Here is a 14,492-nt window from a genome sequence, read left to right as displayed (position 1 = left end):
CCCCCAATGGTGGAACAAACGCCCTCACGACGCCAGGACAGCGGAGTCAATCACCACCTTCCGGAGACACCTGAAACCCCACCTCTTCAAGGAATACCTAGGATAGGGTAAGTAATCCTTCTCACCCCCTAAAAAGATTTAGATGCACTATTGTAAAGTGGCTGTTCCACTGGATGTCATAAGGTGTATGCACCAATTTGTAAGTCGCTCTGGATAAGAGCGTCTGCTAAATGACTTAAATGTAATGTAAATGCAGTGAAGAACAAACACCATTGTAAATACAACCCATATTTATGCTTATTTATTTTATCTTGTGTCCTTTAACTATTTGTACATTGTATATATATATATATATATAATATGACATTTGTAATGTCTTTACTGTTTTGAAACTTCTGTATGTGTAATATTTACTGTTCATTTTTGTTGTTTTTCACCTTATATATTCACTTTGTATGTTGTCTACCTCACTTGCTTTGGCAATGTTAACACATGTTTCCCATGCCAATAAAGCCCTTGAATTGAATTGAATTGAATTGAGAGTGAGGGAGAGTGGAATGCAGAGGTAGAGGGAGAGTGAGACGGAGAGGGCGAGGGAGACAGAGGGAGAGAGATGCAGAGTGAGAAGTAGAGGGAGATTTAATTTTTACTCATATCCACATGGCAGTCGATGAAACTGAAATACATGGATATCAAATCATAGTTGATTGGATATTACAACACATACACAACAAAACTTTGAAGTTGAAATCACAAGAGAAATTCAAGACAATATGTACATTCAGGAGACTCAAAGTTTTGTTTTGTTAATTTACAGTACCAGTCAAAAGTTTGGACACACCTACTCATTCAAGGGGTAGTCTTTATTTTTTACTAGTTTCTACATTGTAGAATAATAGCGAAGACATCAAAACTATGAAATAACACAAATAAAAGCATTTAACCAAAAAAGTGTTAAACAAATCACCCTTTGCCATAATGACAGCTTTGCACACTCTTGGCATTCTCTCAACCAGCTTCACCTGGAATGCTTGAAGGAGTTCCCACATATGCTGAGCACTTGTTGACTGCTTTTCCTGCACTCTGCAGTCCAACTCATCCCAAACCATCTCAATTAGGTTGAGGTTGGGTGATTGTGGAGGCCAGGTCATCTGATGCAGAACTCCATCACTATCTTTCTTGGTCAAATAGTCCTTAGGCAGCCTGGAGGTGTGTTGGGTCATTGTCCTGTTGAAAAACAAATTATAGTTCCACTAAGTGGAAACCAGATGGGATGGCATATCGATGCAGAATACTATGGTAGCCATGCTGGTTAAGTGTGCCTTGAATTCTAAATAAATCACAGACAGTGTCACCAGCAAAGCACCCCCACACCATCCCACCTCTTCCTCCAAGCTCAAGGTGGGAACCACACATGTGGAGATCATCCGTTCACCTACTCTGCGTCTCACAAAGAAACGTCAGTGGGAACCATAAATCGCAACTTTGGACTCATCCGACCAAAGGACAGATTTCAACCTTTCTAATGGCCATTGCTTGTGTTTCTTTGCCCAAGCAAGTCTCTTCTTCTTATTGGTGTCCTTTAGTAGTGGTTTCTTGCAGCAATTCAAATATGAATTTGCCTGATTCACACAGTCTCCTCTGAACAGTTGATGTTGAGATGTGTCTGTTACTTGAACTCTGTGAAGCATTTATCTGGGCAGCAATTTCTGATGCTGGTAACTCTAATGAACTTATCGTCTGCAGCAGAGGTAACTCTGGGTCTTCCTTTCCTGTGGCGGTCCTCATGAGAGCCAGTTTCCTCATAGCACTTGATGGTTTTTGCGACTGCACTTGAAGAAACATTGAAATGTTCCCCATTGACTGATCTTCATGTCTTAAAGTAATAATGGACTGTCATTCCTCTTTGCTTATTTGAGCTGTTCTGGCCATAATTATTATTATTTTTTTACCAAATAGGGCGATCTTCCTTATACCACCCATACCACCCAATAATACAACTGATTGGCTCCAAAAAATTAAGAAGGAAAGAAATTCCACAAATAAATGTTTAACAATGCACACCTGTTAATTGAAATGCATTCCAGGTGACGACCTCATGAAGCTGGTTGAGAGAATGCCAAGTGTGTGCAAAGCTGTCATCAAGGCAAAGGGTGGCTACTTTGTAGAATCTCAAATATAAAATATATGTTGATTTGTTTCAGACTTTTTGGGTTACTACATGATTTCATGTGTTATTTCAAACTTTTTATTTCTTCACTATTATTCTACAATGTAGAAACTAGTAAAAAATAAAGAAAAACCCTGTAATGAGAAGGTGTGTCCAAACTTTTGACTCGTACTGTACATAGGTATGGAATGGGCGACTTTTATATCTCTCAGTCCTGGCATGTGGAATAGAGAGCAGGTGGATCTGCCTGACACTTGTCCTCGGCAGACAGGTAACTGTTCTGTGAAGGGGGACTTGAACAGGGAAAAAGGAAAGTCAAGGTACAGTTTCTCTCTTCTCTCATGAAGTGAGGGCAGTGATAGTGATGTCAGAGCATTGTTGTTGCCAGGATATGCTGTGCCAGGGATGGTTCTGCAAACACGCTTCTGTATGGGCTCGAGTTGTTCAGAGAGGGTTTGAGTCAAGGAGCTGTGCCAAGATGTTGCAATATACTCTAGGCAGGGTTGAATACAGTCCGTGCAGATGGCTACCAGGTCCATTTGTGGTACGTCGACGTAGGAAGAACAACTTTTTGCTTCCCTTGCAAATCATTGAATCGATTTGTTTGTCCCCCTGCAGATTGTTTTGCACAATGACTCCAAGGACTTTCACACTTCCACAGACTTGCAGGTTTTTCCCATATATCATAAGGGGACATGCAGGGGACAGGTTTCTCATACATGCTACCAACAGGATCTTGTACTTTGAAGGGTTTAGGGCCATGTGACTAGTACAAGGAGAGAGAGAGGGAGAGGGAGAGGGAGGGAGATATCTGGGTGTTTTCTGCTTGTTGTGCTGTAAGGACTTGGCTCTCTGCCTCACCTCAGCTCTGTCCGTTTCCGATCCGAGCAGATAAGCGACGGAGAGTCACAAGACCGGCAGATGGGCGCGAGCCAGGCCGAGACACCTCCCTGACACAGTGGAAAATTATCCTTCACTCCTCTTTCTCTCCCTCTCCCCTTGTTTTTATAAGCTTTCCCCTTTTTTAAGGGGAAACTTTCCACCATTTCCATTTTTAGGTAGTTTATAGCCTTTGGCACCACTGGAACAGGAGGGCGTGCCAACCTGTGCCAATGACTTGAGAAAAAAAAGTTTCCTACTCCCAACAGGGCAGCTCTCTAGGACAATGAGTGAAGCAGTACTCACACCTGTAGTGCTCGGCTGTCAATGACCCCTAGGCTCAGCACATCTACCCTGGGCTAGCCTGCCTCTCTGGTAGTGTCCCAGCTGTGTTGGGGAGGTGAGCAGAGCAGCGTGCTCACCACACATCCTATCAGTGGGGTGTGGATGGATCCATGGAAAGGATGTTGTGCCTCTTAGAATTCCCAGATTACACTGGTGCAGATTCACATGGAATCTTTGGTTCCAGTCATGCCCATATCAGTACCAGTGAGTGGGCTGGTTGATGTTAGGAAGCCAGCAGAGTATTTTGGGAGCTCTTTTAGGAGGGGACAGGGCACTAGTGCAGGATTTGTGATTTATCCATCCAAATGGCTCTTAGCATTATCTCTGTGTCCAGACTGTAAACCAGGTTTCATTGTGAGCCTTGGCCTGCATGCTAATATGATTGTTCTTTTTTAATCAGACTTTGATCTCTCTCTCTCTCTCTTTTACTAATGCAAACAAGGGAAGGAAAACAGGTACAAATTGGTGTTCATTTTCAAACCAGTCTAATCTTTAAATGATATGATTACACTGTGTCTCTAAAACCATGCACTGTATTTCCACAGTAATTACACTGGCAGGTACAATGCAATTACGTTGTAGGTAGATACACATTGGTACAACTGTGAGCTTTGTGCAATTACAGTACATATTGATATAGAATTGCACTCAATGGTAAATTAACTATGTTAAACCTCCCCTCGAGGTTGGAATTACACAGTAAGAATTAGTGTGTTGAGACTATTGTACCACACTGAAATATAGTCACTTTTAGTGCCAAGTCACTCTGATTCTGTAATGGTTTTCTTCTGTGGACGAAGGATCGGACCAAAGCGCAGCGCGGTTAGAGTTCAACATGTTTAATAACGACCATAAACGTGAACACTACAAAAACCCAAAACAACAAATGTGAAAAACCAAAACCGTCCTATCTGGTGCATAGACACAAAGACAGAAGACAAGAAACAACCACCCACAAAACCCAACACAAAACAGGCTACCTAAATATGCTTCCCAATCAGAGACAATGACTAACACCTGCCTCTGATTGAGAACCATATCAGGCCAAACATAGAAATGGGAAAACTAAACACACAACATAGAATGCCCACTCAGCTCACGTCCTGACCAACACTAAAACAAAGAAAACACAAAATAACTATGGTCAGAACATGACAGATTCACTCTGTGGGGTTCCTGAGCATTCGTCAGCATTTAGTTGTTCCCTATCCAGCAATAGCACAATGTTGACCTTATGGTTTACTATTCTCAGAGTAAACCATCCTACTATATCAGTGGCACAGTGGCATATGATTAACCATTTCACTCTCACATAAACATAAGGTCAATTCAGTGTAACTGGTATTATTAGGCGAAATAGGCATAATAGGCCCACCATATTTGTACAAGTTATAGAAAGTCACAACTATTTAATAACTTCTTGAAAAGAAATTGCGATGTCTATCTTGATGTTGGCCAAACAAACCTGAAGCTATAGGGCTGATTTTGAATGTTGACATGATCATTTTGTGAATTCCGACTGACTCCCGCTCTTACGGGTCACAAGGGGACACGAGGAGGATGTCAAATGGCGATGGTGGTAACCATGGTGACGTTGGTGTGGCTGTCTGTGTGTTTGTCCATAGGGTGTGGCCTGTACCGCCATGCTGGTGGCCGTCATGACCAAGAAGCTGGCGCTGAACAAAGGAGAGAAACACGTGCACTTCTTCATGATGGACATCCAGATCTCCAAACGGGTGAGACCAGGAAAATGACTGCACCAGAGTTTTTCCATATCCCATGTGTCCACCTAGTCAGGAAAACTCTGGGCCCTAGTTCTAACCTTTACAAGGGCTGGGAGTTTTTCCTGGTCAGGTGGTCACATGGTCAGTAAAAATACCTGGCTCTATAATGACAGTAATGAATGAGCATGTTGTGGGTGTCTCTTAGTTCAAGGAGTCATTTATCCCCATATTTCCAATAACTGAATGACAAGAAAAACATACTGTGAAGATCCAAACCACTGTTCTGCATTGATAACCGGAAGCAGCCAGCTCCCTTCAAAGCTTCCCTCGGTCTCACAAGAAAAACATACTGTGAATATCCAAACCACTGTCCTGCATTGATAACCGGAAGCAGCCAGCTCCCTTCAAAGGTTCCCTCGGTCTCACAAGAAAAACAAAACCCTTGACACAACAGATGAGGCCTTCTGGGTGGATGCAGCGATATTTTCCACGTCGCACGCGTGTTATGATTTTGGAGTCTTTTTATAATATTATTCTTTCCTTAAATAGGCCATTCCAGAGGACAGGATAGTGTGGGAAAAGGACTGGGGGGTGGGGTCTTGGGAGGTGGGGCCCGCCAATCTCTTATTAGCCTCCAAAAGGCGTCAAAAGGAGGAAATAATTGTGTCCCTGTCAGGAAAGGGACTGCCAGGATGGGGAGCTCGGACCGACAGGAAACTGTATAAGATGATGTGTGTGTCGTGAGTGTGTACTCACTGCCGTAACTGAGGACACAGTGAGCAAGCGTATGTTGGTGAGGGGTTACTTCATGTTGAAGCCTCGGACAGGATCCATCTGTTTGCTTATCGCCGGGAAGAAGAATCAACAACCTGAAAATAAACGAGCACAACGGAAGATGCTAGCATGATTTCCATATCCATTTCCCAATATTCATAATTCTCTAATATGTAAGTAGTGTATGGCAGGATTCTTTGAAATCCACTGACCTGATTGAGCATTAGCTGAGCGCTAGGTTGGCAGTGTAGGGTGTAGGCTATACCTGGCTGCAGGCTGCAGTGTGTTGTCAGTGTGAGGATGTGAGGTTGTAGGTCTGCTGAGGATATAACCACTTCCTCCCTGGCACTGAACACATCCTCTCACTGGGTGCATCCTTATGTCTGTTTGTAGTTGTTTGGTGTGTGTGTGTGCGTCCCTGCGGAGTTGTCCGTCATTGCCCTGATTTACGTTGACAGGAAGAATAAGGAAAGACATCTGGGCACGGCCCCTGACGGCCCCTAATAATAACCCCACACAGAGGACAACACAAGACAACGCCTGGCTGTAGTGACATCACCAGGCTCAGATAGGCAGTTACAGTGTCCTCGTGAGGAAGGAGAGCAGACACTAATAGAATCAAAGAGAAACAAGAGGAATATGTTTCCGTAACCCACTGATGCCTATTCACATCCTCAAATATTTTTCCCTGTATGACGGGTACGTATACATCCGTTTGTGTTTTTAGCAAACACTGTCGTGTAGCAAACATTAGTGTACAGTCCATCCCGCCTGACCCAGTTCTGCACAAGGCAACATTGCTTTCATCAACGTTAACCACGGACTACCTCTCACTTCATAACAGCAGTTTAATCAGCAAATAAACATGCTCCCATGATGGCACCATTATATAAACATGCTCCCATGATGGCACCATGATATAAACATGCTCCCATGATGGCACCATTATATAAACATGCTCCCATGATGGCACCATGATATAAACATGCTCCCATGATGGCACCATGATATAAACATGCTCCCATGATGGCATCATGATATAAACCTGCTCCCATGATGGCACCATGATATAAACATGCTCCCATGATGGCACCATGATATAAACATGCCCTCAAGATGGCACCATGATATAAACTTGCTCCCAAGATGGCACCATGATATAAACATGCTCCCATGATGGCACCATGATATAAACATGCTCCCAAGATGACACCATTATTTAAACATGCTCCCATGATGACACCATGATATAAACATGCCCTCAAGATGGCACCATGATATAAACATGCTCCAATGATGGCACCATGATATAAACATGCTCCCATGATGGCACCATGATATAAACATGCTCCCAAGATGACACCATTATTTAAACATGCTCCCAAGATGGCACCATGATTTAAACATGCCCTCAAGATGGCACCATGATATAAACATGCCCTCAAGATGGCACCATGATATAAACATGCTCCAATGATGGCACCATGATATAAACATGCTCCCATGATGGCACCATGATATAAACATGCTCCCAAGATGACACCATTATTTAAACATGCTCCCAAGATGGCACCATGATTTAAACATGCTCCCAAGATGGCACCATGATTTAAACATGCCCTCAAGATGGCACCATGATATAAACATGCCCTCAAGATGGCACCATGATATAAACATGCCCTCAAGATGGCACCATGATATAAACATGCTCCCAAGATGGCACCATTATTTAAACATGCTCCCAAGATGGCACCATTATTTAAACATGCTCCCAAGATGGCACCATGATTTAAACATGCCCTCAAGATGGCACCATGATATAAACATGCCCTCAAGATGGCACCATGATATAAACATGCCCTCAAGATGGCACCATGATATAAACATGCTCCAATGATGGCACCATGATATAAACATGCTCCCAAGATGACACCATGATATAAACATGCTCCCATGATGGCACCATGATATAAACATGCTCCCAAGATGACACCATTATTTAAACATGCTCCCAAGATGGCACCATGATTTAAACATGCCCTCAAGATGGCACCATGATATAAACATGCCCTCAAGATGGCACCATGATATAAACATGCTCCCATGATGGCACCATGATATAAACATGCTCCCATGATGGCACCATGATATAAACATGCTCCCAAGATGACACCATTATTTAAACATGCTCCCAAGATGGCACCATGATTTAAACATGCCCCCAAGATGGCACCATTATATGAACATGCTCCCAAGGTGGCACCATGATATAAACATGCCCCCAAGATGACACCATGCTATGACATGCTGTCATCCTTCCGGTTAGTGCAGTAATTCAATACGCATGAGTGTTAGCTTAATGCATCACCGTTCCATATACTCCAGCTGTGACAGTCATTCTGTACAAAGGAGTGTGTGTCACACACGTACACGTTAGGGCTGCACGTTTGATTGACTGAGTCTAGATGTTGGTGCTCTGCCTGTCCCAGATCCGCCATGCTGCTGCCAACGTGCTGAGGGAGTGTTGGCTGCTGCACCGCACCAACCTGACCAAGGGCAACAGTGGAGAGCACCGCAGACACCAGAGGTGCCTACTGGAGGCCATCAGAGTGTAAGTCCTCATCACAGTTTAACCTTTGTATTTCAGATGGGAGTGGGGCATCAGTTTGTCCACTGCTATATGCATCTTCAGGTTTCTTGACACATCTCATCTCGACTAGATTTGTTCTGCAGAAACACTGGAGAACAGAAGAATAGCAATACATTTAGAGACCATTCAGAACACTAAGCCGTCTAAAGTGAGCGTGTGTGTGTGTGTGTGTTGTGATGGTTTTATGGGTCATTAACTCTTTGTCAACACTAAACGGAGTCTATTTTGTTTGGATGCTACTGTCCAGCAAAACAAGCTTGGCATTCCACCCCTTCGGTAAAAGGTTAGGCCACTATGTAAAATCGACTTTAGACATCAATCAAGTGGATACACTCACTGACAATAGTACAGTTTGATTTTAGAATAGAGTAAAGAATACAACATAGTCTCACTCTTACAAAAGCTCTCATGACTAAAATAACTGGACAATGGTCATCTGACAAACAGTGAAACGTTTATTTGACACGGAATTCAGAAGAAGGAACTTCCATCATGTGAAGTCAAATCACAACTAAGAAACACAGGAAAAGTTAACAAAAACTGCTTGTGTTTTGACGAAAAAACAAATCTGAATGACAGTCCTTCTCCATAATAGCACTTGGGAAATTTGACGTCCTCTGCCTGCTTCCTCATGTCTACTTTCATTGTTGTTCATCCATGTTGTTTGACAATGTATTCTAGCCTTCCTGCTAATAACAAGTGGAGTGAGGTGTGGGGAAGCCTGACCTCTTTCACAGGAGATCAAGGAAGCTTAGACGTGTGAATATGTGAGTCATTATCAGGCAGCAGGACTTCATAATAGTGTGTGTGTGTGTGCATGTGTGTGGGAGAGAAAGAGTATGCCCGTAAGGGTGGAGGAGTTACATTTCCTGTTGTACAGTTAGCAGACCCACTATAAATACATGGTGGAAAGCATGAGGAGACACTTCCAGCACCTTGGAATGGAGACAGAGCCAAATCAGTTAAGTTACTATTTAGAGACTAATTTTGTTTGTACTTTTTCAGGTTTTTATGCATCGGTTCTTTGGCTCTGGCAACCCCACTAGGACATTTTAGTGCACATGAGTGCTTGATGGAAGTTCCCTGCAATATTGGTTTCCGTTTTTCTTATTCTGGGGCAGTTCTGGTTTCATCCAACTTAGAATCTAAATGTATTTTTTTCTCCAACCCTAAACGTTGAAAACATTGGAGCAACAGACATTTCTCCAATCTACCCATTCTGAGCACAAAGCAGGGCTCCTGGATGTTGAGTTATTGACACTATCTAAGAGCCAAACACGATAAACGTAAAAGGGTCAACCTGCAGATGCTACATCCAGTCTCCCCAGGGGAAGTTAACTACTGACTTTCAGTGTGCATATAGGGAAGGGCACTCAACTTGTACTGCACTGACTAAGATGGCTGATGATTGGCTAAAATAAATGGATCGTAAGATGATAGTTGGAGCTGTATTATTAGATTTCAGTGCACCCTTTGATGTTATTGATCATCATTTGTATTGAAAAAACGTGTTATGGCTTTACATCACGTGCCATCATACGGTTTGAGAGTTACTAATCAAATAGAACTCAGAGATTATTCTTCAATGGAAGCTTCTCCAACATCAGATACAGTCAGAAGTTTCCAAACACTTAGGTTGGAGTCATTAAAACTCGCCTTTCAAACACTCCACACATTTCTTGTTAACAAACTATAGTTTTGGCAAGTCGGTTAGGACATCTACTTTGTGCATGACACAAGTCATTTTTCCAACAATTGTTTTCAGACACATTATTTCACTTACAGTATAATTCACTGTATCACAATGTCAGTGGATCAGAAGTTTACATACACTAAGTTGACTGTGCCTTTAAACAGCTTGGAAAATTCCAGACAATTATGTAATGGTTTTAGAAGCTTCTGATAATTGTCATCATTTGAGTCAATTGGAGGTGTACCTGTGGATGTATTTCAAGGCCTGCCTTCAAACTCAGTGCCTCTTTGCTTGACATCATGGGAAAATCAAAAGAAATCAGCCAAGACCCTAGAAAAACATATATAGACCTCCACAAGTGTGCTTCATCCTTGGGAGCAATTTTCAAACGTCTGAAGGTACCACGTTCATCTGTACAAACAATAGTATGCAAGTATAAACACCATGGGACCATGCAGCCATCATACTGCTCAGGACGGAGACACGTTCTGTCTCCTAGAGATGAACATACTTTAGTGCGAAAAGCGCAAATCAATCCCAGAACAACAGCAAAGGACCTTGTGAAGATGCTGGAGGAAACAGGTTCAAAAGTATCTATATCCACAGTAAAACGAGTTCTATATCAACATAGCCTGAAAGGCCGCTCAGCAAAGAAGTAGCCACTGCTCCAAACCGCCATAAAAAAGTCAGACTATGGTTTGCAACTGCACATGGGGACAAAGATCGGACTATTTGGAGAAATGTCCTCTGGTCTGATGAAACAAAAATAGAACTGTTTGGCCATAATGACCAATGTTTGGAGGAAAAAGGAGGAGGCTTGCAAGCCGAAGAACACCATCCCAACCGCGAAGCACAGGGGTGGCAGCATCATGTTGTGAGGGTGCTTTGCTGCAGGAGGGACTGGTGCACTTCACAAAATAGATGGCATCACAAGGAAGGAAAAGTATGTGGATATATTGAAGCAACATCTCAAGACATCAGTCAGGAAGTTAAAGCTTGGTCGCAAATGAGTCTTCCAACTGGACAATGACCCCAAGCATACTTCCAAAGTTGTGGAAAAATGGCTAAAGGACAACAAAGTCAAGGTATTGGAGTGGCCATCACAAAGCCCTGACCTCAATCCTATAGAACAGTTTAAAATGTATTTGGCTAAGGTTAAAAGTCGTGGTCAAAAGTTTTGAGAATGACACAAATATTCATTTTCACAAAGTCTGCTGCCTCAGTTTGTATGATGGCAATTTGCATATACTCCAGAATGTTATGAAGAGTGATCAGATGAATTACAATTAATTGCAAAGTCACTCTTTGCCATGCAAATGAACTGAATCCCCCAAAAAACATTTCCATTGCATTTCATCCCTGCCAGAAAAGGACCAGCTGACATCATGTCAGTGATTCTCTCGTTAACACAGGTGTGAGTGTTGACGAGGACAAGGCTGGAGATCACTCTGTCATTCTGATTGAGTTCGAATAACAGACTGGAAGCTTCAAAAGGAGGGTGGTGCTTGGAATCATTGTTCTTCCTCTGTCGATCATGGTTACCTGTTAATGAAACGTGTGCCATCATCATTGCTTTGCACAAAAAGGGCTTCACAGGCAAGGTTATTGCTGCCAGTAAGATTGCACCAAAATCAACCATTTATCGGATCATCAAGAACTTCAAGGAGAGCGGTTCAATTGTTGTGAAGAAGGCTTCAGGGCACCCAAGAAAGCCCAGCAAGCACCAGGACCATGTCCAAAAGTTTATTCAGCTGTGGGATCAGGGCACCACCAGTACAGAGCTTGCTCAAGAATGGCAGCAGGCAGGTGTGAGTGCATCTGCACGCAGAGTGAGGCAAAGACTTTTGGAGGTTTTCCTGGTGTGAAGAAGGGCAGCAAAAAAGCCACTTCTCTCCAGGAAAAACATCAGGGACAGACTGATATTCTGCAAAAGGTACAGGGATTGGACTGCTGAGGACTGAGGTAAAGTCATGTTCTCTGATGAATCTCCTTTCCGATTGGTTGGGGCATCAGGAAAAAAGCTTGTCCAGAGAAGACAAGGTGAGCGCTACCATCAGTCCTGTGTCATGCCAACAGTAAAGCATCCTGAGACCATTCATGTGTGGGGTTGCTTCTCAGCCAAGAGAGTGGGCTCTCTCACAATTTTGCCTAAGAACACAGCCATGAATAAAGAATGGTACCAACACATCCTCTGAGAGCAACTTCTCCCAACCATCCAGGAAAAGTTTGGTGACGAACAATGCCTTTTCCAGCATGATGGAGCACCTTGCCATAAGGCAAAAGTGATAACTAAGTGGCTCGGGGAACAAAATATCGATATTTTGGGTCCATGGCCAGGAAACTTCCCAGATCTTTATCACATGGAGAACTTGTGGTCAATCCTCAAGAGGCGTGTGGACAAACAACAACCCACAAATTCTGACAAACCCCAAGCATGGATTATGCAAGACTGGGCTGCCATCAGTCAGGATGTGGCCCAGAAGTTAATTGACAGCATTCCAGGGTGGATTGCAGAGGTCTTGAAAAATAAGGGTCAACACTGCAAATATTGACTCTTTGCATCAACTTCATGTAATTGTCAATAAAAGCCTTTGACACTTATGAAATGCTTGTAATTATACTTCAGTATTCCATAGTAACATCTGTGGAATTATTTCGACACCTTGTAGAGTCCATGCCTTGATGAATTGAAGCTGTCCTGAGGGCAACTGTTCTGTACTTTGTCATGTATTTGTATGTTTTATGTGGACCTCAGGAAGAGTAGCTGCTGCATGTGCAGTAGCTAATGGGGATATTAATGAACTAAACTAAACACACGTATATACACTTTTACTCATGTCACATGATATTCTCACGACATAAAATGCTGAATTTGTGAAACATTGTGAAAACCAACAACATACTGTGTGACATCCAACCCCACGATGGGGCTGGTTGTCACAAGTGGACAGAGTGTGTTTGATGGCTTAGAACTCCATGTTAGAATAAGATATGAGTATAAAAAGGGTCCCCATTTCAACCCGAAGACCTTGGTCCTTCTCCTAATATTAAAAAATAATCTTGTAAGATATACTAGTGCTGAGAAATACACACAAGAGTATAATGTTTGACAACCAACCCCGGTCTACCCTAACCATTGATTCTTGAAGAGTATGACTTATAAATGACTTATAAATGCCTCATCAGTTTAGTTCAACTGTTGTGCCTCATCAGAACCCAAAATATAAGCTAGTTATGCTCCAATGTTTTTAAACAAAGTAAATGTAAACAAACATAGTTAAAACTATAATTTTGATAGCATGGATGGTCAGTTCTTGCATCCATTGCCCTGTCTATGAATGTGAGTGGTTTCATTTCTACAGCTCCTTCCCTCAACTTTTTACCGAAACAGGGGGAGGGAGAACCCTATGTTCTTGTTTCTATAGCTGATTGCCTTTTTAAGCCTGAAGCAACTGTTTATTATGTACCTCAGCTTTTCTCAAAGCCAAAGGATTGTGTAATTATTAGTATAAGGGGTGTTGTGTATGTTCAGTGAAGGGGACCCTCTGTAGCGCACACACTACCCAATCACTTCTACCCACTGTAATGGGTAGAAGTGGCAGTAATGGCAGTTTCTCACTTCAGGCCCAGGCATTTATTTAAGGTCACTATCACACCGTTATCATACTAAGATGTTGCTATGTCCTTTGTCTGTTTTGGACAGATTCCGGCACCTGCGCCTTAAACAAAGGAAGCTGAGAGATTACGCCAGTGAGATGGTCGACCTGCCCAAGGTAAACCAACCACACCATACATTGGTCTAGAACAACTCACGGCAGAGCTGTGTCGACACACACACACACACACACACACACACACACACACACACACACACACACACACACACACACACACACACACACACACACACACACACACACACACACACACACACACCACGCGCAGGATAACCCAGATCCAGGTAATAACCTCAGTCTTACACAGACCATTATCCAGTATATTAAAGTTGCTGTTTAATTTATTACTAGGTGTTGAGACACATAAAATGTCTGTAAAAGACACATAAAACTCTATAAAACAGCCATGAGTTCTAGCAGAAGGTTCAAGTCTCTGTGATGTAATCCTAGTCAGAGCTTTTTACCTAATGGGCAGTATACCTGGCAAAGAATGCACAACTATAGAAAATAGCTATAGTTAATGGGTGGTGAGCACTTTTATTAATTAAATTGATCAATATATTTGTGCAAGTCCAGCTCA

At 42.6% G+C, this 14,492-nt stretch overlaps 1 protein-coding gene across 1 annotated transcript in view; it reads left to right on the top strand.

Annotated features, from left to right (window-relative positions):
- LOC118367823 (intermediate conductance calcium-activated potassium channel protein 4) overlaps positions 1 to 14,492 on the top strand; it is a 51,742-nt gene that overhangs the window by 28,332 nt on the left and 8,918 nt on the right. Inside the window, exons 5-7 of the mRNA XM_035751508.2 lie at positions 5,020 to 5,130; positions 8,382 to 8,503; positions 13,939 to 14,008. Coding sequence (XP_035607401.2) covers positions 5,020 to 5,130; positions 8,382 to 8,503; positions 13,939 to 14,008 — 303 coding nt within the window. The remainder of the gene's footprint in view (positions 1 to 5,019; positions 5,131 to 8,381; positions 8,504 to 13,938; positions 14,009 to 14,492) is intronic.

Source organism: Oncorhynchus keta, chromosome 34 (genome assembly GCF_023373465.1).
Source record: "Oncorhynchus keta strain PuntledgeMale-10-30-2019 chromosome 34, Oket_V2, whole genome shotgun sequence".
NCBI lineage: Eukaryota > Metazoa > Chordata > Actinopteri > Salmoniformes > Salmonidae > Oncorhynchus > Oncorhynchus keta.
The sequence above is the reverse complement of the archived record's forward strand: the minus strand, read 5'-3'. Positions and strand labels throughout refer to the sequence as shown.